At 43.2% G+C, this 26,089-nt stretch overlaps 1 protein-coding gene and 1 pseudogene across 1 annotated transcript in view; one reads left to right on the plus strand and one right to left on the minus strand.

Annotated features, from left to right (window-relative positions):
* The window catches only part of ITIH2 (inter-alpha-trypsin inhibitor heavy chain 2), a 50,152-nt gene extending 29,267 nt beyond the window's left edge, over positions 1 to 20,885 (minus strand). Inside the window, exons 1-8 of the mRNA XM_075553403.1 lie at positions 20,796 to 20,885; positions 19,888 to 19,962; positions 17,317 to 17,349; positions 15,685 to 15,854; positions 10,733 to 10,837; positions 7,270 to 7,432; positions 1,503 to 1,610; positions 732 to 860 (exon numbers count right to left, since the gene is read on the minus strand). Of these exons, the coding sequence (XP_075409518.1) occupies positions 732 to 860; positions 1,503 to 1,610; positions 7,270 to 7,432; positions 10,733 to 10,837; positions 15,685 to 15,854; positions 17,317 to 17,349; positions 19,888 to 19,962; positions 20,796 to 20,879 (867 nt within the window). The 5' untranslated portion in view covers positions 20,880 to 20,885. The remainder of the gene's footprint in view (positions 1 to 731; positions 861 to 1,502; positions 1,611 to 7,269; positions 7,433 to 10,732; positions 10,838 to 15,684; positions 15,855 to 17,316; positions 17,350 to 19,887; positions 19,963 to 20,795) is intronic.
* Positions 5,588 to 5,887, plus strand: LOC142451303 (ragulator complex protein LAMTOR4 pseudogene; annotated as a pseudogene).
* Positions 20,886 to 26,089: the final 5,204 nt, after the last annotated feature.

A 26,089-nucleotide genomic window follows, 5' to 3' on the forward strand; every position in this document is an offset into this window, starting at 1 on the left:
ATTTTAAATGATCGAAAGTTCTATTTCTTCATGTGAAGTTAGGAAGTGCCCATCTTGAGCTGATGTCAGGGGCTCAGGTGGGTGGAGAATGCTTTGAAAATGATGATGGCGGCATATGTGCAAATGTGCTTGACACACTAGATGAATGTATGGATTGTGATAAGGGATGTAAGAGCCCCCAATAAAAGTATTTAATAAAAAACGATAAAAGAATAAAAACTAAATTTCATACATAAAAAAGTGCCCATCTTTCTAAATAAAGAATAGCATTCTCTTATCAATAATAACACATTATTTGTGCTATTTGAAAACCACTGAGACCAACACAAGTTAGGTTCACTAGTCTGGTCTCAAAACACAGAAGATGAAGAACGAGGAGGAGGAGGAGGAGAAGAAGAAGATGAAGAAGATGCAGACAAAGACAAAGAAGAAGGAGGAGGAGGAGAAGAAAGCATAAAGAAATGCAGGTTTACACTGTTTGTAAGATTAGCATTTTAAAGAAGATAACTTAAAAAGAACATAAAAAGAAGTGCCCTCCTCCGACAAGGGAATGAGACCCACTGATCCTTTTTATTTCTTCATGATGTTCTTGATAGACAGAGAATGCAGTTAGGAGGACATTTCAATCCTTTCTCTGCAGCCTTTCACTTGCAGCTGGAACCTACCCGGAGGCTCAGGAATTTGGTCCACCAGACAGCTCTTTGGCAGCCCTAGCGTCTGTGTTCACTCACCTCGAGCTTGCCAGCTTTCTCTTCCCTATTCACGTCATACATCACCACCAGCTCTCCGTCCACAGCGGTCTCTGAGCAGTTGGAGCACATTCGTTGTTGTGCTACTGTGGGCTTGAAGGAGACGTGCACCTGAAAGGGACATTGATGTCAGAGCCTGATCTTGGCTCTCCTCCCTCTCCGAGTAAGGCATTGACAGGGGATGGAGGAGGAGTTGGCCATGAGCACTCTGTTCTGTTGACACCAATAGACCCATTAGGAAGAGGGAAAGCTCAGACATGTCTAAGTCTGCGGGGATGCTTTGCTCGATTCTCAGGACATTTCTCCCTCTCTCAAGCATTTCAAAGAATTTCTACTCTCTCCTTTGCTAGAAATAGTTACTAGCATTCGAAAAAGCCTGGGAGGGATTCCCAGAAGTGAACCTCTCTATAATTGGTTCTTCCTGACCATTAAGACAGAGGGAATTAAGCTGGATCTCTCTCTTTAAAACTTAAAATCTCCCACAGATGATATGAAAGCTGTCTTTGGCCTCCTTGCCAGTTGGGTGACGTGGGGAAATATAGCTCCATTAGGGATGCTCAGTCACTGGCCCAAATGAGGGACGCCATTGGGAGTTTTGTGTTGCATGCTGGGTAGAAGACCCTAGGCTCTAGCGCTCAGGGATCACCGTTCCTTCCTGACAATGACCTTAGCTCAAGACCCTCAGAGAGAGAGAGAGCAGACCCCATGAACTACAAGCCACTGAGACGCTGAAACATGCAATGCTCACCGCACCTTCTGGTTTCCTTTAGATATGACAGGGACGCCATCAAAATGACCTTCGAATGTGTCTGGGACATGAACGAATTTCATTCCCTGAGGTTCAATAATCCACACATCCACCTAGAGATGGGGAGGAAAATGACAGCCTTCAACATCTTTCTATGCTTGTCAAGTACAAAACGCGGTGTCCAATGGGTCTTTGGATGTTTTTCTCATCTTCGGGTTTTCCCAAAGTTTACCCAGTATGGCTTTGCGATCACTCTTCACATTCTTTATGTTCATGGAGATGTAATGCATCCAGCTATGGAGGCTTAAGCCCTATCTGGCAAAGCAATATTGTCTTTTTCCATTGCCTCATTCCTCTGGGAAGTTAACTAACTTCCCCTCTTCATTCTAGTCAATTCCTTTGATTTAGAAGAGCATGTGCGTTGTAGGTGGGGGTCTGGGGTGGTGGTGGTGGAGATGAAGCAAAAGCATTGCTACATTGTTCTACACAGACATGATAAATTCTGTGCTTCTAAATTCCTTTCTAAGCAATCGAAGAGGGAATCCTGGTGACATAGCTGGGTACACGTTGGACTGCTAACCACAAGGACAGCAGTTTGAACCTCCAAGCCACTCTGCAGAAGACATTGTTTGCAGTAGGTTCACATTGCAGACGACAGCAGTTTGAACCCACTAGACATTCTGCTTCAGACAGCCGCAGGATCAGTTCTCTCTTGTCCCACAGGGTCACCACGACTTGTAATGAACTTGATGGTAAGTTTTGGACGTTTCAATAGTTAAAACACCCTTTTGATTATTCCTGTCCAAATCATAGAGTCAGCTGCAATTTTCTGAGTGCTCCCTATATTCTTAGTTCTGTGCTAAGTGGGTGCCATCTATTAATTCCTATAACCCTCACTTGTATGCTCTTATTTCTGCACTGACAAACAGAGAAGGAGATGCACAAAGTGATCTAGTTAGTAAGTAGCAGAACCAGGCTTCAAAAGCAGGTCTGCCTGACTCTTGTGCCAGGATTCTTCATACTTCATAGCTTGCTTCCTTGCTGACTTCAGCCTCAGCTCAGCTATTGCACTTCATGGGTTACCCTTTCCACATGGTTCCTCAGGCCCCGTGCTACTTTATCCTACTGAAGTTTCATGCGCTTCCCCTCTGTCTTTTTACAGTGCATTTCATTGTGAGTCTGTGCACCCACTGGATTCCTTGACTGCTCCTTCCTTTCTACGATCATTTGAAACAAAGATGAACACCCCCCCCACCGCCCACTCCACCCCATTGGCAGTCTCTGGGTTTGGAATCATGGCCATCTTTTTTCTGCCAAAAATTAAAAATATATATTTTATAAAGTCTTCGCACTTTAGCTGAACCAACATTTTTTTTCTTGGTAATTACATATTCTAGGGCAGCGTGGGAACTTAAGGTGCCGCCATGATTCCTGCGGTTTCTAAAAGATTAAATCGCTCTTCAAGTGAAGAAGACCCAAGTCTCTGTAGGATCAGGTAGATCATCTCTGAGCTACGGACCTGATCACTGATGAGAGCTGATTGAGCTGCGCTTGGAGAAAAGGGGGAAAAGGCTCAAGGCGTTACGGAGACCCAGGCCGCTGCTTTCATTCTTCCACCATGGCGTCTCCAAGAGTGAGTACAGAGTCGGCAGGGAAATGCCGGGTCTCTCCTCTGGAGGAAGGAGATAGAAGGACATTTCCCAGCCTTGCCCTCAGTTTGCAGTCCTGGTGGCTTAGTGGTTACACATTCGGCTGTTGACTGCAAGATCAGAAGATCGAAACCACCAGCTATTCTGTGTGAGAAAGACAGGGTTTTCTACTCCCATAAGAAGTTACCATCTTAGAAACCCACAGAGGCAGTTCTAGTCTGTCCTATAGGGTTGCTATGAGTTGGCATCAACTCAATGGCAATGAATTCGGTTTGGTGTGTTGGGTGTGCAGCCTGGTAGCACATATTAGAACTGCCCTTGGGGGTTTCTGAGAGTGTAACTCTTTCTGGGACCAACTGCTCCCTCCTAGTGACTGGTGGTTTTGAACTGCTGACCTTGCCATTAGCAGCCCAACATGTAGTGCACTATGCCACCGGGGCTCCTTTGGAAGAGACACGGCCATTTAAAAATCTGCTGGGGCATTGAGCATCCCCGGGAGTCATGCCGCAGCCCTGGAGCTGGCTCTGCTAGATTCTGAGTGGCTGGGACTGGCCCACGGTGCCCCTGAGCCACTCACTACTTAGTGTTGGTTTTCCCTGAAAGGGACACAATAGTGATAACTCTTTGGCAAAATTTGATACATCAAAGAGACTATTAAAAACGATTTTATCCACCTTGATTCCTGTGAAGGAAATGTATTTCCATTTAATGCCCTGTCTGATGGGACTTCGAGGGCCATGGAATTCCCTGCAGGAGACCCTGTTCTAGTTCCAGGCAATGAGCATCAGACTCCACCCTCAGTGTGGCTTCCAGGCTAAGACGGACTAGGAAGAAAGGCCTGGCAATCTTCTCCTGAAAATCAGCCAGTGCAAACTTCATGGGCCGCCACGGTCTGATGGGCAACCAGTCTTCAGGATGGTGCGGGAACTCATTGGGGCCAGGGTCACCGTGAGTCCGGTGACTGAGCAGCAAAAATACCCGAGGGGATTAGAAATCCTTGCGGGAATACAGGCATCTGGAGAAGGTTCGTGATAGGACGTGGTCGCTCCAATTTATCTCTGGATGAGGTGGAAAATGCATCTCCTCCAAGGTCGGGAAATGCATAGAATGTTAGAGCTAGATTCCCTCGAAAGACCAGTTCATCCACAGCCCTCTTATCTCAGCGGTGAGAGGAATGGCGTCCGAGAGAGACATGCCCCATCTCTCAGCTCGCTCGTACCCACTCAGGACCCCGCTCAGGAATCAGGACTGCTGGCCCAACTCCTGAATGTACTACACCCTGTCCAGTCTGTTGTCTTAAATGCACGGGAGCATGGACGATTTAAGAACGAATAAAACTGTGAGAAAGATTAATTTTTATCCAACCTGAAGAGTGGGATAAGATAAGAATCACTACATGGAGGGATCCAAACGTAAGGATTGACTGGATTTAGGGCAGAGAGTATGATTTTAGATACAGTCTCACCTAGGTTAAAATCTTCATATTTTTTCCTCTCAACTCTGTGATCTAAGGCAAGTTATTTAATTTTGAGCCTCAGTTTCCACATTTGTATTTTAGGGATGATAGTGTCTACTTCATAAATGGTAGCAAGGATCAAATGACATAAATATATATTAAATACATAGACACAGTAACACTGCCGTGGTCAATTTTGACTCATAGTGACTCTGCATTGAGTTTCTGAGGCTGTAAATCATTACTAGAGCAGATATCCTCATCTTTTCTCATTGGTGCAGCTGGTGGATTTGAACCTTTGACATGTGGTTAGCAGCCCAACACTTACCCTCTTGTGCCATTCGGGCTCTTATTATAATATATAATAATATGTGTTATAACATCAATTAATTATAGAATCAATCCACTTACCATGTTAATTATATGAATTCATGTTATTTATTATATACTATTATTAATATATAACATATAAATTCAGGCCCTCCTAAATGTTAATAGAATATAAGCATTATAATATCATGAACTTAGTTATTATGAATAGCATTTGATTCTTGCCAATAATATCAACTATTGCAGAATTAGAGGCTGGGTCTTAACCTCACCAGCTGATGCTTGGATTATCTACCATGGGACTCATCGCTTTGAGCACTAGTATGCTGGTAATGGGCACTCGCTGTTCATCACTAGAGACGGTTGACTAGGAACCCATATTCAACTGTATAGGCCACCTGGCCAGGTGAGGAAAGGGAGCTGAAACACGCCCATAAACTGCATGCCCACCTGCACTGGCATGGGCTGCCTTTGCCTCATGGAAAGCCCCTTTCCTAATTTGTGCAAAGGTATTCTGTAGGCAAAGGGTGGCCCTGGAGAGCTCTCATAGCATATATCTTGATAGTAGAGCAATCCCATACTTTAGATACTACTTTTAAAGTAGTTTTGGAAGACGGCTTGCAGTGGAGAAAGCCCCCTGCACCTAAAGCTTCTGATGACTTCGGCATTGCCCCAGGGGCTGGACAAATCCCAGACCGGTGGGCTACTTGGTGCTGAGTGAAGGCTAGGGGTGCTGGCAGTGGCTGGGCAGCTAGAGAAGGACAAGCAGACAGCCAGAGCTCTCTCTGAGCTGGTCGCCACTGCGGGTGGCCTCCAGCTACACCATGGCACGGACATACCCTTCAAATGCCTCGCTGTGGTCTTTGAAGAACACACTCTGCTGGGGACCATGTTGGGACAGAGGGTGTTTGTGGCGAAGAGGCAGAACTGAGGCTGGGAGCCCATTGACATCTGAGCCCACTGCAGAGCTGGGTCAGAAGACGGTGGGGTGGTCCGTGAGCCATGTGTGAGGAGGAAGGCACCATGCCCTTTGCCTCCTCCTTCATCTTCCTTCTCCACAACATAGGCTGCTGCTCATCCACCTCCCCACCTCCCTGGACGGGCAAAGGCTTGGAGACTCTGTGCAATGTGAAAGAGAGGGAGGGCCAAGGGACCACCCTCTTCCTTTCCTCCTTTCCTCGCCCCTCAAAAACATAAACCTGATGTTCCCAGAAAAAAAGTATTTTTTGTCATACATGCAACTCTTCAAATTAGAATTTTAACACCCACCGGGATCAATCCATGACCTCTAGTCTTTTCTACCTAGGCATACATTCATAAGCTCTGACTTTGTTTTCCAATTTGTCAAGTGGGGGCGGCCTGTTGCACTCCTAGGTTGCTTCTAGGTCTGCTTTGTCTTATCAAATTGAGCACACAAAGTGCTCACGTGATCACAGAATGTTTGGCAAAGACAAGAGTATACCAAAACTCAAATTTATTTACGAGACCAGACGTACTGGTCTGGTAGAGACTGGAGGGACCCTGGCGACTACTGCCCAAAGTCATACTTCCAACGTGGACCGGACACTCCTTCTGGAAGGCACCTTTCAACCAAACAAGAGACTGGCCTATACACCAAACCATAGCACACCTGCGAATGTGCTCCGTAAAGTAAGCAACAGAGAGACCGAAAACAAAGGTGAGAAGGCAAAGAGGGACACCGAGAGAAGGAAATGGGGAAGCCAGGATAAAATGGGGAACGTGCTGGCACATCCCATGGATGGCATCCAGTGTCATGGAACAAGCGGCGTATGAGTTACTGAGTGGAAAATGAATTTACTATGTAAATGTTTACCTAAGGCACAACACAATGTTAGAAATAAAAGCCTTCAAAGCATTCAAAAGATTGCAAAGCAAGAGATGAAGATTACAGCAAGGATGAGCTCAAGTTCATAGCCAACAATGCCCAAAGGCATTACTATATCTTGAGGTGATTGGTAATAGCTGCATGTGATATGAAAATGAATCAGGGATGGAAGGAGAAGATGACTAGCTTAGCATTCATTGGGCTCCAGTTCTTTGCCATCCATTTCCCTGAATTTCTCTCATGCGTTCCTAAAGTAAAAATCTTGTAGTAACTTTATTTACAGAAGAGGATGTGGGGATATGGGATCATTTGCCCCATGATGGTTAGGGAAGTAGGTACACTGACATTTGGCCTGGTTGAATTCAACGTCAAAAGTTTTTCATTACCCCACACTGTCTGTAGGATGGATATCAACTGGGAGCAGGAACTATAAGGGACTGAGGGCACTGTGCACCAGACACCATACATCCATGCCACACATCCATGCTTACCTCCAAGTGTTTGACCAGTCGCCCAGGTTGCAGGTGAATCCTGTGTTCATAGGATCCCAGCTGCCTCCATTTCACTTCCTGGTACTGAAGTTCAAACTGCGCCTTTGACCCAGGGAGGATGTTGACTTCGGTTTTGAAGTTCTCCATATCAAGGGCCCTGCTCCTAAGGGGGTGAGTCCTTGGCATAAGTCACCACGAGCATGACAGAGCCACAAGACCCCAAACTTCAGGAGAGAGCATCTAGACTCCCCTGGACGATTAAACCTGGGTAATTGTGCATGAAGATGAGCAGTAGATGGAATAGGGATACATGCAGCTCCTGGTACATTTAATTCCACGGACAGTTCCGATCCCCTTGCCTAGCTGATCTTTTTCTTTCATAGCTTCTTACCGATTGTATGCTTTAAAACTCTACCAGTTATTTATCCCTATCACGTGTCAAACATTTGACACATCCATCGCTAATACAGCATTTCTGCAAGACAGGGATTCCCCCCATTTATCGTATGATACTAAGGGAGGGTCTCAAAGGTAAGCAACCCTCTCGAGACCACAGTGCTAATCAGTGATGGAGCTCCAATTCTCACACTACATTGGGATAACTCCGAAGACTGCCTATTTGTCACTGAACCCCGTTTGTACACCACTCATTCGGGGTGGTGGTTGTTATTTTTAAAGGTGCTCAGAATGAAAAAAATCTATTTCATCAAATCAAGCACATATTTTGAGCATACACCAAATCGTAATCAATCACAATGCTTCGCAAACCTGTATAGGGTTTCTGAGGCTATAAATCTCGGGAGGGAACACAAAAGTTTTCCTTTTTCCTGTGGAGCAATTGGTAGGTTCGTACCAGTGACCTTTCAGTGAGTAGCCTTAACGTTTATCTCACAAGCACTACCAGGGCACAATGCTCATCATGCTAAATATTGAGTCCAATGTGACCATTGACCTCAAAGTACTTATTGTTTTAAAGAGTAAAGGGCAATCATACGAAAGTGGGTCATAGGCTCAACCATAAGATGAACAATAAATTATGTTTGATCATTAAATACCTAAATAAGCCAGAAGAGATTGTGCTGAGTTATCCCATTTAAGAGCCGCGAAGGTCCACGGGGAAGAATGCTTGGCCTTCTGGCTAGTTGAAGCTAAAGATGATCATGGCCCAGTGGAAAGCCAGAAGCAGAATGTAGTGAGTGGCCACGTGTATCTGAGGATTAGACTGAGTTCTATGAGACTTTTTGCCTGCTGTGTTCTCCTAGACCATAGCCTCAACTAGACGAGTTTCTATGATAAACAAATACAGTGACACCTTGTTGTCGAACAGTTCCAAGTTCAAACTTCTCACTACCCAGACAGCAAAGTTCGAAAAGAATCTGCTTGGTGTGTGTCACTTTGCTCATATTTGAGCTAAAATGCTCTGTGTGGGCCAAGCGTGGGTCACGGGTAGACGGGTAGAGTCTCGCCGTGGACCAAAGGGATGATGCTTCAGTCTAGCACCGCTCTCACTCGGCTAACATATCGTGCGTGTGCTCGTGTGTGAAAACATTCATCATTGTGCTTTTTTGGGTGTGTGTGCTTTATTTTGGTAAACATCATAACCATGATTCTAAAGGAAGGTAGTGATACCAGCAGTAAAGCTAAGAAGAAAACTGTCGAACTACAATAGAGTTAAAGGAATCATGCAAAACTTCAATTACGTTGTCACTTGTCTGATTTGGTGACCGAATACAGCCTGATGAAGTTGATTTTATCAATATTTTTGAAAAACAGAAAAATGTCATTAAAACAGTTAATAGAGTGAAAGGTGTGAAATTGTTAACCACAAAACAAAGAACCCAGTCACTGAAGACGTTGACAAGTGACTGTTAATTGGATAACCCAGAAACAACTCGATGGTGGTAGCATATCCAATACAGTGATACACGTGAGAAGGTTAAAGCCTCCACAGTATCCTTAAGTACTGGAAAAATGAATTTACAAGGGTCACTTTTGGGCCTTAGCACCAATTATTTGTGTTTTTTTTCATGATCTCTTACGGTAAAATATGTTCAGTTCTCGAACTTTTTGGTGTGTGAACATGAATGAATTGAGTTCATCAACTAAGGCATCCTTGTATCTGTGGAATCAACAAATAGGTGAGGTGGCCAAAATGGCAGGTTAAGGGGCAAAATGATAGGAAAGCGTAATAGAAGTGATTGACCGGAAACAACCCTCTGGTTAGAATTCCTTCTTCTTCATTTTCACCCCTTCTCTGCCTGACTGAACTCCACAAAGCTTCTTGGGCTCACCTCAAGTGTCACCAATTCTGTGGTGATTGCCTGAATCCCTAAACAGCATTACCCACTGTAATGCCCGAGTCCTGAAAGGCTCGTCTCCTCCACCAGCCTCCCCATCGTTATTTTTCATGTTGCTGCTGAATTGACATTCAACACATTTTTCCAGAATGAGAAAATGTATGAATGAAATGAAAACTAAATTTGGGGAGGTGGAGGGGACGGACGGACACGGAGGAGAAACCATGTCCGAGTTTGGCATCAGCTTATCTACTCAGTGTAGGGAGTGGTGAGTTAAACATTCACTTGCTATTTCTTGGCTTTTGAATAGGGCTTGGCAATTCCCAGTGTTTTATTGAAGATTACAGAAGAACAGCAACACAAACAAGATAGATGAAATCTAAGTAATGGATGTTCAAGAAGGCCTTATCTCATAAAAGTTAGGCAAAATAAATCATCGAAACAAAAGCCAAACGTAGCTTTCTGCACATACAGTAAACTCTGTAACAAGATCACCAATATTCTGCACATAGAGTAAACTCTGTAACAAGATCATTGCTGATAGCAATGATGACTGTGTGATCCCACTCGAGGGAAACGAATAACAGAATTATAGGTGAATGGATATATCGGACAGTGGAAGACATGGATAATAATAATAATTTATAACATAACAACAAAGGCTCCTGGGAGGGGGGGGGAGATCAAGGGGAACTAATATCAAGGAGTTCAAGAGGAATGAAAATATTTTGAAACTGACCAGTAATTGTATAATTATGCATGAGCTAATTGAATTGCAAATTGTTACAACCTCTGTAAGAGCTCCCAATAAAATGATATAAAAAATCACAAATATTTCTATAGCTACTTAATGTACCTTTCAGAACCCTTGAGTATATTTAGACTCAGAGCTTCCTTATAGAACACCAATGTTTATTTACAGCACCTCCATCCACCTGAAGGACAGGTGAGATCTCTCGAAACCTATTCATCGAAGAGAGGTCTTTAGGGAAACAGGAATGGCAAGGCCTAATTTTATGATCTGACCACAAAAGTTTGTCAATGATTCTTAAGCTCTGTGTCCTCTTGGAGGTCTGCCGGCTTGCTGTTGGCGGTGGGGTTCTGAGATGGTGCGGCGCTGGAAAAGGGAGGGCAGGCCTTGCTGTGCGCCCTCCGCCAGCCCTTACCTCACCAATCCAGCCGTCTTGCCTTTTGCTCTCGCCTGGGCATAGAGTGACAGGCCCACCATTTTCTCTTTGATGGAGCTGGTAAACTTCGTGTCATCTACACTCCTAGAAAAGGACAGAAGGCAGTCAGGTGGCCAGAAGAGCAAGTTTAGCAAAACAAACAAACAACAGGACACCACCCAACCAGAGGGATCTAACCAACAAGGAGGGGAGGCTGGCATTTTGCATCTCTTAGGAAGCAAGAGGAGTAGACAAGGAATGTTTGGAAACTGACAGTGGTAGCAATTGCATGATGCTACGGACATGATTGAAATACGGAATGATATGATATATGCATGGGATACCAACCCATAGTTTAAAAAAATAGCAAAGGGAGATTAGGCAGCAGTAGATGATTGAGCATTTTTAGCAATTTATTTGGAAACTCTCTAAGGTTAAGTAATCTCCTATCTCACAGTGTGCCGAGCTCGTTGAAAGGTTTGTGTTTGGGAACCACCGGGCACTCCAAGGGGAGAAGATGGACAGCTTTGGAGCATCAGTGCCGAAGAAAAGTTCTACTGGGTCTTATAGGGTCACTGGGAGTCAGCCCTGACTAGGAAAAAAAGTGGGTTTCATTTATGTAGAGGCTGGTATCTGGTCAGCTTTAATATTTTGTGCTCAACGACTAACCTAAAGGTTATGGGTTAGACCCACCCAGTGGCCCTTTGGAAGCAAGGCTGGCAATCTGCTTCCCTACCAATTACAGCTGAGAAAAGCACACGGAGCAGCGCTGCACTGTAACACACGGGCTCCCCAGGGGCTGTGATCAACTTGATGGGTAAGGGTTTTTTAAAATGTAGATTCCCTTCCTAAATGTTCCCCCTCAAGTTCAAGGTACAGTCCCCCCCCACCCCACTTTCAAAATTTATTATCCAGGTTAAACATGTGGTTTGTTCTTTTTGTTTGTTTGACTTTTGACTTACAAATGTGCCCCAGGCGAGGTGGCTGATGAATCACTGGTGCCTGGATTTTGCTGTATGAGTTAAGGGTTTATGAGTTTATGATTCTGTAGGGTATGGCGCGCTCCTACAAAGGCGGAAGAGCAGCCAGGAGGATGGGAAGAAGGTGCTGGTGATCCCTTTGCTACATCCTTGTGTTTATCCCTGTCACTCTCCTTTGGGGACCTCCGTCTTTTCTTCTCTCCTCCGTCTGTGCCTGCCTATTAAATGATAGTTGGCCATCATTTAATTCTCACCTAGCGATCCTTGGTCTGAGCAGTAGCAGTATTGAATTTTATATGTAAAAGGGATCTTGTAATGTTCAAATGAGCAGCATCTTTCCCCAAGTGGGGAATGGGAGGTGTGTGGGAAAGTTTTGAGCTCTGATAACTGGGAGATGCTGTTGGCATTTAAGGGAGGTGAACATTATTCTGCATAGGCAGGGTCAGTTCCATCAAATATCTTTCCTACCCCAACGCCAATGGCACCTTGTTGTGGAACAAACACCCTTAGGCTTACTCCTGCAGATAAGAGAAATGAGACCTAAGGAGCCATGGGACTTGAGCAAGGTCACACAGCTGGCCCCGGACAGAAATGCAACGGAAAGTTCTGGGTCTATGTCAGGCCTCTTTCTATTAGATCCCTGGAAGGTCCAAAGATGGAAGCATCTCAGGACAAAATGAAATCATCTCCCACGATACCGTATTTGGGACCTTGCTAACAAAGCAGAAGAACTACTTTGGCTGGATAGGAAGATATGTACAAAACCAAGCCCAAGTCAAAATCACGGCCATTAAGTTGATACCAACCCATTTACACCAACCCACCTACACTTTTTGGTGGTATGTGCAGCCCATGTTAAAGTGTGGTCATATAGGCAGCTGTCAAGGAGCTGGGAGCAGCCTGGGGTGGGGTGGGGGCACATGTTCTGGAAGGCCGCTGTACAGCTTGGATGCCCCAGGCATTCGACTCTCTTAAAGAGACACAGTCTTGGAAACCCACAAGGGCAGGTCCCCCCTGTCCTATAGGGTTGCTATGAGTCGGAATCAAAACAATGCCAGTGAGGTTTCTCTTTTAAAAATCATGGAGCTTTGGCGGCACAGGGGGTTAAGGCTTGGGCTGCACCCTGAAAGATCTCTCGTTGAAACCCACTGGCTGCCCTGAGGATTTTCAGTCTTAGAAGCCCCACGGAACCATCCCACTCTAGCCCACAGCGTCACCTCACTGCAAAGACCTCAATGGCAGTGAGCGCTGGGTGAGCAGCTACCTTCTCTTGTCTTATAAATCTACTCCTCACAAATGTAGCTTCACAATCACCTGTGCCCAGTGCCATTGAGTCCATTACAGCTCATAGCAACCTTACAGGACATGGCAGAACTGCCCTGTGGGGTTTCGGAGGCTGTAAGGCTTTATGGAGCAGAAAGCCTCATTTTTCTACCTAGGAGAAGCTGGTGGGTGTGAAGTAGACTTGAAACCACCTTGTGCTTGGCAGACCAACTGGGAACCCAGGACCCCATCCGGGCTCCTTACAATCGCCTGTCGTCACCTCTGATCTACTGAATGAGATATAGAAGAAAGGAAAGAAAGGGGGGTGTTTGAAAAAGAAGAGGCGCATAAAGTCGTATTATAGGTTTAAAAATAAGTCGACTGAAAAGGTTTTGAGCAGACATCCAACTTGTAACAACTAGAGCAGGAGAGGAAGAAGGAGACCCAGGAGAGAGAAGGAACTGCACGGCAGATCTGATGATCTCCTTAAATGACTGCCTCCTTTCTCCTGAGACCAGAGGAACTAGATGGCGGCCAGCTACCAGGACTGAGTGTTTTGATCAAGGATTCAAATAGATGGCGCTTGATCCCCAATGGGGGCAAGGTTGAACAGGTTTTCAAATTCTTGTGGAAACCCAGACTTTCTGAATCCACTGATCTTAGAGGACTCTCACATCTACCGACCCCCACCCCCCAAATCGTTAAACCTGGAACCTGAACTATGTCCTGAAGTCAACTTTAAATCAAACAACAGCTTAGTTCAATCAGTGAGGAATGTTTGCTTTGAGCAATGTGCTGTTTGAAAGAATTCCCTAGAGGAGACAAAACCGATTTTAACGGACGACTTTAACAGCAGTGATACTAACATACAGGTGAGACATTTAGGGGGCCATTACTACTACTGTGGAGTGGATTCCGATTCATAGCCGCCCCATAGGAACAAGTAGAATGGTCCCTTTGGGTTTCTGAGGCTAAAAACCTTTATGGAGCCAAAGCCTCATCTTTCTTCCATGGAGCTGCTAGTGGGTTTGAATTGCTGACCTTGAGGTTAGCAGCCCAATGCAGAACCCACTATGACACCAGGGTTCATTTAGGGGACAGTAAGTCTAAATTAATGATGGTGAAATGATTTGGGAAGAAGGTCCAAGAATAGCAACATTGTTAAGAAAGTCACCAATGTCATTGAATTTTACGTTTAGAAATTTTTGAATGGGCATATGCATCATTGTATATGTTTTCACCCATGTTAAAATAAAAAAGAAGACATACACAATACGTGTTTATGAAAACATAATTTTAGACATGGTGCCATATAATACTACTACATATAAACGCTCCTTTTTAGAAAAGGCTGACTAAAAAATGTCACAGATTTTAAGCCAATATAGCAGATATCAAGTCCAAAATATCTCATCAAAAGAGTGAAAAGAGATGTACATTGGTACATATAGGAACTGGAAACACAGGGAATCTAGAACAGATGATCCTTCAGGACCAGTGGTGAGAGTGGTGATACCTGGAGGGTGGAGGGCAGGTGGAGTAGAAAGGGGGAACCGATTACAAGTATCTACATATAACCTCCTCCCTGGGGGATGGACAACAGAAAAGTGGGTGAAGGGAGACATTGGACAGTGTAAGATATGATAAAATAATTATTTATAAATTATCAAGGGTTCATGAGGGATGGGGAAGCAGGGAGAGAGGGGGGAAAATGAGGAGCTGATACCAAGGGCTCAAGTAGAAAGAAAATGTTTTGAGAATAATGAGGACAACAACTGTACAAATGTACTTCACACATGGATGGATGGATGGATTATGATAAGAATTGTACAAACCCCCAATAAAATGAATTAAAAAAAAGAGTGACAAGAGAATGTACAACCTGGGGGAGATTGGAATGATATATCTGATAAGGAGATTAGTCACTAACATTTATAGAAGAATACAAGAATACAGGAATAGGACAGCGAATCCCAGCGAAGAAATGGGCAGGGGACATGGACAGACACTTCACCAATTAAGACCTCCAGGCAGCCAAGAAACATGAAGAAATGCATGTGATCATTAGCCATTTAAGAGATCCCAATTGAGGTGGGGAAAGTGAGCCTGATACCAAGGGCTCAAGTAGAAAGAAAATGTTTTGAAAATGATGATGGCAACATATGTACAAATGTGCTTGACACAATGGACCGATGTATGGATTGTGGTAAGAGTTGTATGAGCCCTCAATAAAATGAAAAAATAAGTTAAAAAAAGAGCTCCAAATCAAAATATCAATGGGCCATTATCTCAGCCCAGTATTAATGGCAACGTCTAAAAAGAAAGGCGGAAGAAAGCACATGTTGGTAAAGAGACTCATCTGCTGGTAGAACGACAACCTAGTGCAATGACCGTGGAAAGTGCCAGGGGACTGCCTTAAGATGTTGGCACTAGAAATGCCAGATGACCCAGCAATCTTGCTATTTGGTATGGATTCTGGAAAAGTAAGAGCCGTGACGCAAATAGGTGCACATCCATGTGCACTGACTGCAGCACCAGGCACATTAGCAAAAAGGTGAGAACACCCGGCATGCTCATTAACGGTAGAACGGATAAACAAAGCTAAGGTAAGGTATGCACAAGGAGGCTGTGAAAGGTTAAGGCATAAATCTGAGAGTCTGTGTCTGCAGGAGTAGAGCCTATCTGAATTTGGTGTTAGGAGTTACTCACATGGTGAAATTGGAAATGAAGGCTCCTTTGGGAATCTGCACATCAAACACGACATTCTGAGGCAGTGGGGAGTAGTTGACCACTTTGCTCTGGATGACCGTATTGGCCATACGAGATGTAATCGTGGATTGGACTTTGTAACTATACAGCGTTACTTGATCAACATCTTCCTGTAATAGGAGAGAAAGCACAATAACTGTATTCAAAGGACAAATAAACTCAATACAGTTGATGTTAACAGCAGTGTACTGTATGTGGGAGCGTCAAGAAATTTACGGAGCTATCCCATTATCTTCAGATTCAATTTTCCACAAATCATTGGAAGCTCCTTTGTGTTTATTAAGAACAATTCTGGGACATTGTTAAGCGCAGTCCTCCAACTTCTTGAAGTACACCCTAGGCAGAAATCTGATCTTTTCAAAAGAGATAGCATAGAGTCTTTTTAGCTCTTATTAATATTAATAATTAATACTAATAACGAGGGGTAGGATTAGTCCATCCAAAAAAACAAAAGGAATCCAGATATAAAATAGTTGTGGGAAGCAAGATTGGGTGGGACAAAGGCCAGGAAATGACTTCAAAGTCAGAGCTTTAACTGAGGAGAAGATCAAGGGCTGCAGAGGTTAAACGTGGGAAGGGGCTTAAATAGCTCTTTAAAATAGGGCACAGCTAGAGACTGGAAGTACATACACTGTCCCCCAAGCTACCCAGCTTCTTCAATCTCCTCTATTCCAATATTCTCTTCTCCCAATTCTCCCCTTTCCCAGTTTAAAGCACAATATAAAACCACCAATGTGTTTAAGCAACAAATGAAATATCATCAAGAGGACATTTTGAGGCAGTTACAGTCTAGTACTCTGGCTCCACCTTTCCCAATCCGTCTCTATTGATTTAAGGTAGCTCTGGGGTGAAAAAATAAAATCGACAGTCTATCAGCATGTGCAAAGGCAAGGTGCTAAAAATGCACATCTTTTACGAGATGCCTAAGAACTACAAGTTTCTTCAGCTCTGTGGCAATTTTGTGACCCAATCGAGTTTTCTTTTACCTCCCAAAGGACTTGCTTACTGGGTCTTGCCTTGCAAACCTTGCGTTGTAAGATCAAACCTTTCACCTGGGTCTCATCCACTTCAAACGAAAATAAAATCCAGGCTAAGGAACTGTGTGAGCCTCTCACAGTTTTTGTCAGTTCAGAGCAGGAAGCACAACATAAACCACTTTCTTTTAAGTTGTCTTGCCACAGGAAGGTCTTCTTTGAGCTTTCAAAGAATTAAACTATTTCGTGTCCAAGAGCGCTCTCACAGTTCCCTCCAAAGCTGTGAGGTGTTATATTCGAAATTGAGTCTGACGGTTAAATCGAAATAAATACAAATCCTTGGGTGGCACTCGTGTTGTTGGCAAAATTTGAGAAAACATGGCTCTCGGTGGCATCTTTTATAGCCGTAAATACATGTACTCTTTAGTGCTGCGTGTTAGAAACACTTCCAAGCAGGATTGAGCAAGGGAGTATTTCGAAAGCCCAGTAAATAATCTCAGTGACAAAGACAAGGGAAACAACAGGATTGACTTCTAATTAATAGTTAACAGAAAAATCATTCTGACATCAATTTTTAACAAAATCAAAGAACACTTACCATCACTTCTTCAGATTCCCCAGAAACACTTCTCTGTGAAAGGAAGTTGGACAATCATTTCTCAACTGTATGTTTTACTCATGACCTCCAGGGAAAAATTGTTTTCTCATGGTGAAAAAGCCTTTCTTTGATACTGGGCGATATAATTCATTCCATGGAAGCAGAGACATAAATAGCAACTATTCTTGAACATCATTTTCCCATTGACGTGTTTCTCTGAACCCATTTCTCAGTCTTTCGTTTTGTTTTGGTTGCCTGCTAAGTTTCAATTTAAAAAATATAATGCTAAAACAAACATTTTCTGTGAAAATGTCAACCAAACTCATGCCGAGTGATCTAGATTTATCCTATTTTTTGGACTTTTAAAAATTCAAATGAATAGTGTTTTAGATATTCCATCTTGTTACAAAGTTCTGGACACGCCGTCCCCACTCTCGGCAATGTGCTTCCTTCTAAGATCCCTTGATCCCTTATGCTACGTAGCCCACTCCTCCTTGTTTTTCGGCTCTGCCAGAAGTCCATCCCTGACATACTTCTGACAACCCCTATACCCAGACCAGCTCCACTTCCTTTATCAAGTATTTTCATGGAAGAATATTCCTTTCTTCTGAATACTCACTTTGCTTTGTAATTCGTCATTCTAGGTGAGTAATTATTTGGTTAATATCTGTCTTCTCTAGTAGACTAAACTCCATGAGAACAGGGACTTTGGGTTGGAGTTCTCCTGGGTGTGACCAAGGAGACAAAAGTAGGGACAAAGTAGGGCAGGGGCAAAGGTCATCCCATTGCCTTTAAATTCTCAATGACTCAAGAGTGATGGATTTTAAATTAGTAAGGGGTTGGATAAAATCTTAGTTTTGCCTACTTTGGGGTGAGCTGAAGTTTTAATGGATGTACATGAGGGGCATCAAAAATTCACGAAACAATTCTATTATATCTTAATTCATCTTTTTCCACAAGAACTTTTGACACCCCATTCAAATAACAGTGAGGTCAATGGCTGCCTAATGTTGGACTTTGTTTTGTTTTGCTTTGCAATGGACTTTAAAAAAATTCATCATTTTATTGGGAGTTCCTACAGATGTCATAACATTTCATAATTCAAATTATCAAGCATAATTGTACAATTGCTACTATGACATCAGCTCCCCTTTATTCTCTCTTTATATCTATCTATCTATCTATCTATCTATCTATCTATCTATCTATCTATCTATCTATCTATCTATCTATCTATCTATCTAAATTAGCTGTATCTTATCCCAGCCAATACATCCATTCACCTACAGTTCTGCAATTCACTCTTTGAGTGGGGTTATACAGTCATCAATGTGATCAGCTTCCCCTTCTTCCCCCTTCCCCCGCTCCTGTCTTCCTGTATCCTTAGGGAATCATTCCTTCCATTGACGTTTCTGAAGGGTCATCCACCCCGGCACTCCTGCATCAAACGATCTTAATTATACAAATGAACATCCATAGGTCTAACAGTATGAATGAGGCAAGCCTTAATAGAAGGGGAGAAAATATTAAAGAACCAGAGGATCCTTATGTGTTTCATCAGGGCTATACTGCACCCTGAATTACTCATCCCCCCCCCAGGCCCCCAACCATGTGGCCCCTCTGTAAGGGACAGTTCAATTGTCTTGCAGGTGGGTTTTGGTCTCCACTTTGTCTATTGGACTTTTTGAGTGTGCTCTTCAATGACCAAGTTTTCTCTCTTAAAACGATGAAGACTCTGAAATGTTGATTTGCTGATTGGATTTTAATATGATTAATCTACTTGCACAAAATAGGTCATTGGTCAGCCTACCTTTGCTTCCATAAATGGCTTCTTTCTTAGCACGAGAGCTTTATGTAGGGGGAAAATAACCCCCCAATTCTCTGAGGCATCCCTGAGAACTCATCTCAGTAATTAGAGGACCTTGTCTATGCTTCTGCTGCAGGCCTCTTAGATGCTGTCTCCAGCAGGCCAGTGGCCCTCCCTCAGGCACTCTTTGCGATAGTGGCTGCCAGAAGAAGATTATGGCTGCAACAGGGGCTCTCTGTGACTGCTGGGAGAAGTGCCCTCTGCACAGAAATGATTCATTAGAAGGCAGCAACATCATTCCATAATCTTACATGTCGAAGGAGACACATAGCTGTGTATCTTTGAAGGGGCGAAGGTAGCCATTATGGTTTAGAGTCTCTGAAGGGCTTGTATTTATTTCACCTTATTGGCAATATTTCCAACTAGGTACAAAACTATTGGATTCTTATCTGCAAGAGAGAGAGAGAGAGAGGAAGAGAGAGAGAGAGAGAGAGAGAGAGAGAGAGAGAGAGAGAGAGAGAGAGAGAGAGAAAGAGAGAGAGAGAGGAAGAGAGAGAGAGAGAGAGAGAGAGAAAGAGAGAGAGAGGAAGAGAGAGAGAGAGAGAGGGAGAGAGAGAGAGAGAGAGAGAGAGAGAGAGAGAGAGAGAGAGAGAGAGAGCGAGCAAACTCTAGAGAATCTCTAACAGGTATGTTAACCCTGATTTTCCTTTTTCAATAGTGGTCTCTTTCACTTATTTTCCCTTTTAGAATGAAGCCTACTATACCTGATACCTCCGGTTCTCTGGTACAAATCGAAATTTTCCTGGGGCGAGCTCCACAAGATCTCCATATTCTGCAAACTTAAAAAAGAATTTAGAATGATTATCTCTCTCTAAATTTTTTAATTAAGTGTCAAAGAAGCAAAATAGTCAGATTTTGAAACAGCCGTGGCCGGGCACAAAGCTATTCATTGTATTAGTTTATATTCTTTCTGGGCCATTTCATTAGCTTGCTCAATGGTTTCTTGAATACACTTATGTTCGTGCTAGTTTTACGGAAGCAGACTGCCTCGGTTGTCTCCCATGGAGTGGCTGCTGGGCTCAAACCCCCGACCTTTCTGTTAGCAGCTGAGTGTTTCAAACACTGTGCTACGATGGCTCCTCATAATGCTAACAAACCCACTGTCATGAATCTTGGCTTCGGACTCCTCACAACCCCTACATGGGATTTTTGAGGCGGTAAATTGTTACCAGAGTAGATAGCCTTGTCATTGTCCTGTGGGATGGCTAGTGGTTTTGAACTGTTGACCCTGCAGTTAGCAGACCAACACTTTACCCGACAGTGCCACCAGAACCCCTTAATGGTAATAATAGATAATGATTATTAAACTCTTGCTGTTGACAGGCAGTTAAGTTATTTCTCACGACAACGCTTTGGGTTAGATATATTATTATGCCTAACTTTGTTTTAAGGTAAGGAATGAAGCGCTTCCACTGAACCTAGTTCACATGCAAAACTTGTCAATGATTTAAAAGGCAAATATACGTCCCAGGAATGATGACGGTAAACACTTGTTACAGAAATGTGATCATACGTTTTCATCTGACACCGTCTCGTTGTTGGATAGACATAGGATCGTTACAGAGCATAGAACATCTAGGCCAACAGCAAGGGGACTTCTGGGAGTACTTACTTCAGGAAGACCATTGGTGGGGATTTCCAAGCCTTGAGCCTCGGAAAGAAATAACCAGGAAAACAAGCAGATGAGTCCTTTCATTCTGGGAGCCAGCTCTGCCGGGCTTCCCAGGCCAGACGGGCCGTGGAGAATTCCACCTCTTCCTACTGAACCCAGGTCAAAGAACACAAGAGGGAGACGGCAGTTTTGAAAAAGGAGGAAAAGAAGTAGAAAGCTCTCAGACTTTGTTCAAAACCAGGACAAATATTTGTTCTGGAGCGCCAACCTGAGCTGCGTGGGAGGATCGACATTCAGAGGTTATTCAAACAGCTGTCACCAGCCTGTAAGAACAAGCCCGACTCAGAGATAGGTGACTGATTTTTTTAAGCTTCTGCTGATTTTTGTTGATCTAAAAAAATCAGAGAGATACTCAGATTATTGTTTTTCTCTTTAAGAGGTCAAGTGAATGCTCCCTCAATGTCGTAGACCACGCCTGGAGGGCGCTTGGATGAGCCCTGCTGGCTCAGTGGTGACGCATAGAAGCTGCTAACTGCAAGTCAGCAGTTCGAAACCACCAGCCTCTGTGTGTAGGGAAAAGATGAGACTTTCTACTCTAGTGATTCTACACTGGTGATTCTAACAACTGATACTAATAGCTAAGTATTTAAATAGCTAGCTTATTTTCCAATTTAATATACAGACTTTATGGACTATTGATGTTAGTGTTTCTGTAGTAAAATGTATTGAATTTAAAAACTATAGCAAACAAAAGGTAATAAAAGCAAAAGAAACAACAACAAAAACATCTAAAAGTACACCATGGTTTTTTAAACATTAAGAATTATGCCAAGGTTTTCAGATATCCCAAAGCACAAAACAAAAAGGAAACCACGTTGTTTGGTAAAATGTAGACATCTGCCAATGGAATAAAATAGTGAGTCCAAGAATACGCTCCATAGAAAATATATTACAAACGAATAACAAGAAAACAGTGATGATAAATGCTGCAGGGACAATTGATAATGGATGAATCTGCTCGAAACGCAACTCAGATTCAGAAGCGGACGTAGATCTTGGTTTCGTTGATGAAAGCAGAGAATTCTAGAACGATTTTTATCTGTGTTTTATTGACTCTGAAAAGGCATTGGGTATGGATTGTGGTAAGAGTTCCCAATATAATGATTTAAAAGAAAAAGCATTGGACTGCATGGATTGTAACAAATTATGGCTACTATTGTGAAGAATGAGAACTCAGAGCTCTCCACTGTGCTCATGCAGAACCTGGATGTAGACGAAGGGACATTAGTTTGTCCAGAACAAGGGTCCTGCTCAGTTTAAATCAGGTACAGTGTGAGCCGAGCCTGTATCCTTTCACCACACGTATTCAGTCTGTATATGGAACCAATAATCTGAGAACTTGGACTATTTGAATGATGGGGCATTAGGATCAGAGGAAGACTCATTAGCAACATTATTTGCTGAAAACAAAGATGGTTTGAAGCACTTATTGGTGAACATCCAAGTCTCTAGTCTTTAGTATGAATTACACTTCAACTTAAAGGAAACAAAAGTTCCTTGCCCCTAGGCCAATAGTAACATGGTCCTAAACAGATAAAGTTGTCAGAGATTTAATTTTACTTGGACCCACAGTTAATACTTATAGAAGCAGGAGCCAAGAAATCAAACAATGGGCAAATCTGCAAAAAATCTCTCTGCAAATAAGATGTCACTTTGAAGATTGAAGTTTGCCTGATTCAAGCCATGGACCTTTTGTTTATTTATAAAATCATTTTATTAGGGGCTCATACAACTCTTATCACAATCCATACATATACATACATCAATTGTGTAAAGCACATTTGTACATTCGTTGCCCTCATCATTCTCAAAACATATGCTCTCCACCCAAGCCCTTGGCATCAGCTCCTTATTTTCCCTCTCCCCACCCCCTCCCTCATGAATCCTCGATAACTTATAAAGCTATGGCTCTTTTAATCTCCTCATCTGCACGTGAAAGCTGGAGAATGAATAAGGAACACCAGAGAACTAAGACCTTCGAATTACGGAGTTGTTGAAGCATATTGAAGTTATTTTGGACTGCAAGGAGAACGAGCTCATCTGTCTTGGAAGAAATACAGTCTAAGTGTTCTTTAGAGGGGAGGCTGGTGAGTCTGTCTCCTAGGCTTTGGACACCCAGCAAACTATATACACCAATCCAACAATTTCCCTACATACAATTAATTGACATCGAATACATCCTTCAAGCTGTGCAACCATTCTCTCGCCCTCTTTTTAGGAGTTACTCCTCCTCTAGTAATAGAAATTCATTGCTTCCTAAATTTCTTTACTCAATCTTTCAAGTTGCTATTGTGAATTTGGGCTTATAGAGATGGTTCGTTAAAAGAGCTCAATGCTCTTCCCAACAGGATCGCTGAAGACAAAGCAGGTGCCTAAGCAAATGTGGTGAAGAAAGCTGATGGTGCTGGGCTATCAAAAGATATAGTGTCTGGAGTCTTAAAGGCTTGACGATAAGCAAGTGGACATCTAGCTGGGAAGCAATAAAGCCCACATGGAAGACGCACACCAGCCTATGTTATCACAAGGCATCAATGGGATCAGGTATCAGGCATCAAAGAACAAGAAATCCTATCATTGTGAATGAGGGGGTATACAGAGTGGAGGCCAAAAGCCCATCTGTAGGCAACTGGACATCTCCTTACAGAAGGGTTCCGGGGAGGAGACAAGCCAGTCAGGGTGCAGTATAGCACCGATGAAACATACAACTTTCCTCTAGTTCTTTAATGCCTCCTCCACACACCCTCACCCCTCACTATCATGATTCCAATTCTACCTTACAAACCCAACTAGACCACAGGGTGTACACTGGTATAGATAAGGCAGAAACACAGGGAATCCAGGACAGATAAGACGAACAATAATGAGAGTAACGATACCAGGAGGTGAAGGGGAAGGTGGGGGTAGAAAAGGGGAACCGATAACAATGATCTTCATATAACTCCCTCCCTGGGTAATGGACAACAGAAAAGTGGGTGAAGGGAGACATCAGAGAGTATAAGACATGAAAAAATATATAAATTATCAAGGGGTTCATGAGGGAGGAAGGCAGGGGGGAATGAGGAGCTGATACCAAGGGCTCAAGTAGAAAGCAAATGTCTTGAGAATGATGATGGCAACAAATGTACAAATGTGCTTGACACAATGGATGTGTGTATGGATTGTGATGAGTTGTATGAGTCTCCAATAAAATGATTTAAAAAAAAGAGCTCAATGCTCAAGGCAGACATTCTTTACTAATTAAGCTAAACTGTTGTTTAATTCAGAAGCCCTGGTAGCTTGGTGGGTTATGCATTGGTTTGCTAACTGGAAAGTCAGTGGTTCAAACCCAGCAGGTACTCTGAAGGAGAAAGATGAGGCTCTTTGTTCCCATAAATACTCACAGTTTTGGACATCCTACACAGGGTCACCATGAATGGGGTCTGGCAGTAGGTTTGGTTTAGGTGATATTTTTGCTTTAAGGTGTAAAGATGATCTCAGGCCAAAAGTTTAAAGGGTTCATCCGGATGAAATCCTGACTCCAAAAAATCTAAATGTCCTGGGAATTTGAAATTCTGTTCCGCAATCACCTATCTATCCTCTCCTTAAGTTGAGATTTGTCTGTTTAATTTTTGGTGATCAACTCACTTTGAAAAATAGGGACACATTTCACAGAAAAGTTGCTTGCTTTAGTTGAGTATAGTAGGATGAATAGGAGTTCTCCAGGCTGGCAATGGGAGAATCCCACTCAGCAAGTACCCCAGGAAATGGAGATAGAGTGAGGAGTGAAAAAGAGCAGGATGTCACGGTGGACCATGGAAAACCTGATAAGCCAGGTCAAAGGAGCTTGAACTTTGCCCCCTTGGCCGTGGGAACCTAGCAGAGGATTTTCAGGAGAGAAGCAGGAAAAGGTTGGCATTTGATAAAGATCACTTAAGATGCAACAAGGGTGATGGAAAGAGCAACACAAGAAACTAGTTGGCTAGTTAGAGACTCTAGCACAGTGGTTCTCAACCTGTGGGTCACGACCCCTTTGGGGGTTGACTGACCCTTTCACAGGGGTTGTCTAAGACCATCAGAAAACACATATTATTTCCAATGGTCTTAGGAACCAAGACACCATCTCCATGTGGGTCTGCCCACATGTAGATATAGCCACATACAAGTACCTGGCGTGAAGGCTGTTACCCATGCTACACCATGCTTCCAGACAAAATTTCATTGATCTGTCATTAGAAATAAATATTTCACAATCTATCATGACATATTGTTTTTGTGATTAATCGCTATGCTTTAATTATGTTCAATCTGTAACCATGGAAATACATCCTGCCTAACAGATGTTTACATGATGATTCATAACAGTAGCAAAATTACATTTATGAACTAGCAATAAAATAATGTTCTGGTTGGGGGTCACCACCTCATGAGGAACTGGCGGCATGAGGAAGGTGGAGAAGCTCTGCCCTGGCAGGACCCTCACAGAGAGAACATGGGGTTCTAGACCGAGGTCCTCAAACTTCTTTGGCTTACTGCTCCCTTTCAGCATAAAGTGACTCAGCACCCCCTGGCAACGACAAGCGTTTGTACTCCAGCCCACAATTGAGGATAAAGTGTAGGTATTCGTTTTTGCTGAGCTCCTAGATTATTCCAGTGCCCCAGGGTCAGAATCATCCACTTTGAGAAAGGCTGTTCTAAATCTAAGGGGATAGAAGCGAGGATCGCCTGAGGCAATGGAGTCATGAGCTGTAACATATGTTACAGTTCTCAATGTCCAAACAAACATTCCTGTTCTTTTGATACAGAGAAGTATATTGTTAAGTAGTGATAACCCAAAACAAAACCACTACCATGATTGATTCTGACTCATAAGGAGCCCGTAGGAGAGACTAGACTGGCCCCCATAAGATTTCCAAGACTGTTAATCTTTACAGAGTCAGACGGCCACATTTTTTTCCCTCAGAGCCCCTGGGGAGCTCGAACCACTGATCTTTTGGTTAGCAGTTGAGTGCTTTAACCACTGTGCCACTAGTAAGGCTCTTGCAAATAGTGATAGCAGAATGCAAATTATTGTGGTCATGAAGATATAGTTATACAACAAAGCCCACATGAAAGAAGCACACCACCCTGTGTGATTATAAGGCGTTGATGGGATCACGAGGTATTAGAAGTTCAAAAACAAGCAACCAAATTGATGTGAAGGGGCAAGATGTAGTGGAAGCCCAAACTCACCTCTTTGGTAACTGGACAGTCCCTCA

The sequence above is a fragment of the Tenrec ecaudatus genome, chromosome 6, assembly GCF_050624435.1.
Source record: "Tenrec ecaudatus isolate mTenEca1 chromosome 6, mTenEca1.hap1, whole genome shotgun sequence".
Lineage (NCBI taxonomy): Eukaryota > Metazoa > Chordata > Mammalia > Afrosoricida > Tenrecidae > Tenrec > Tenrec ecaudatus.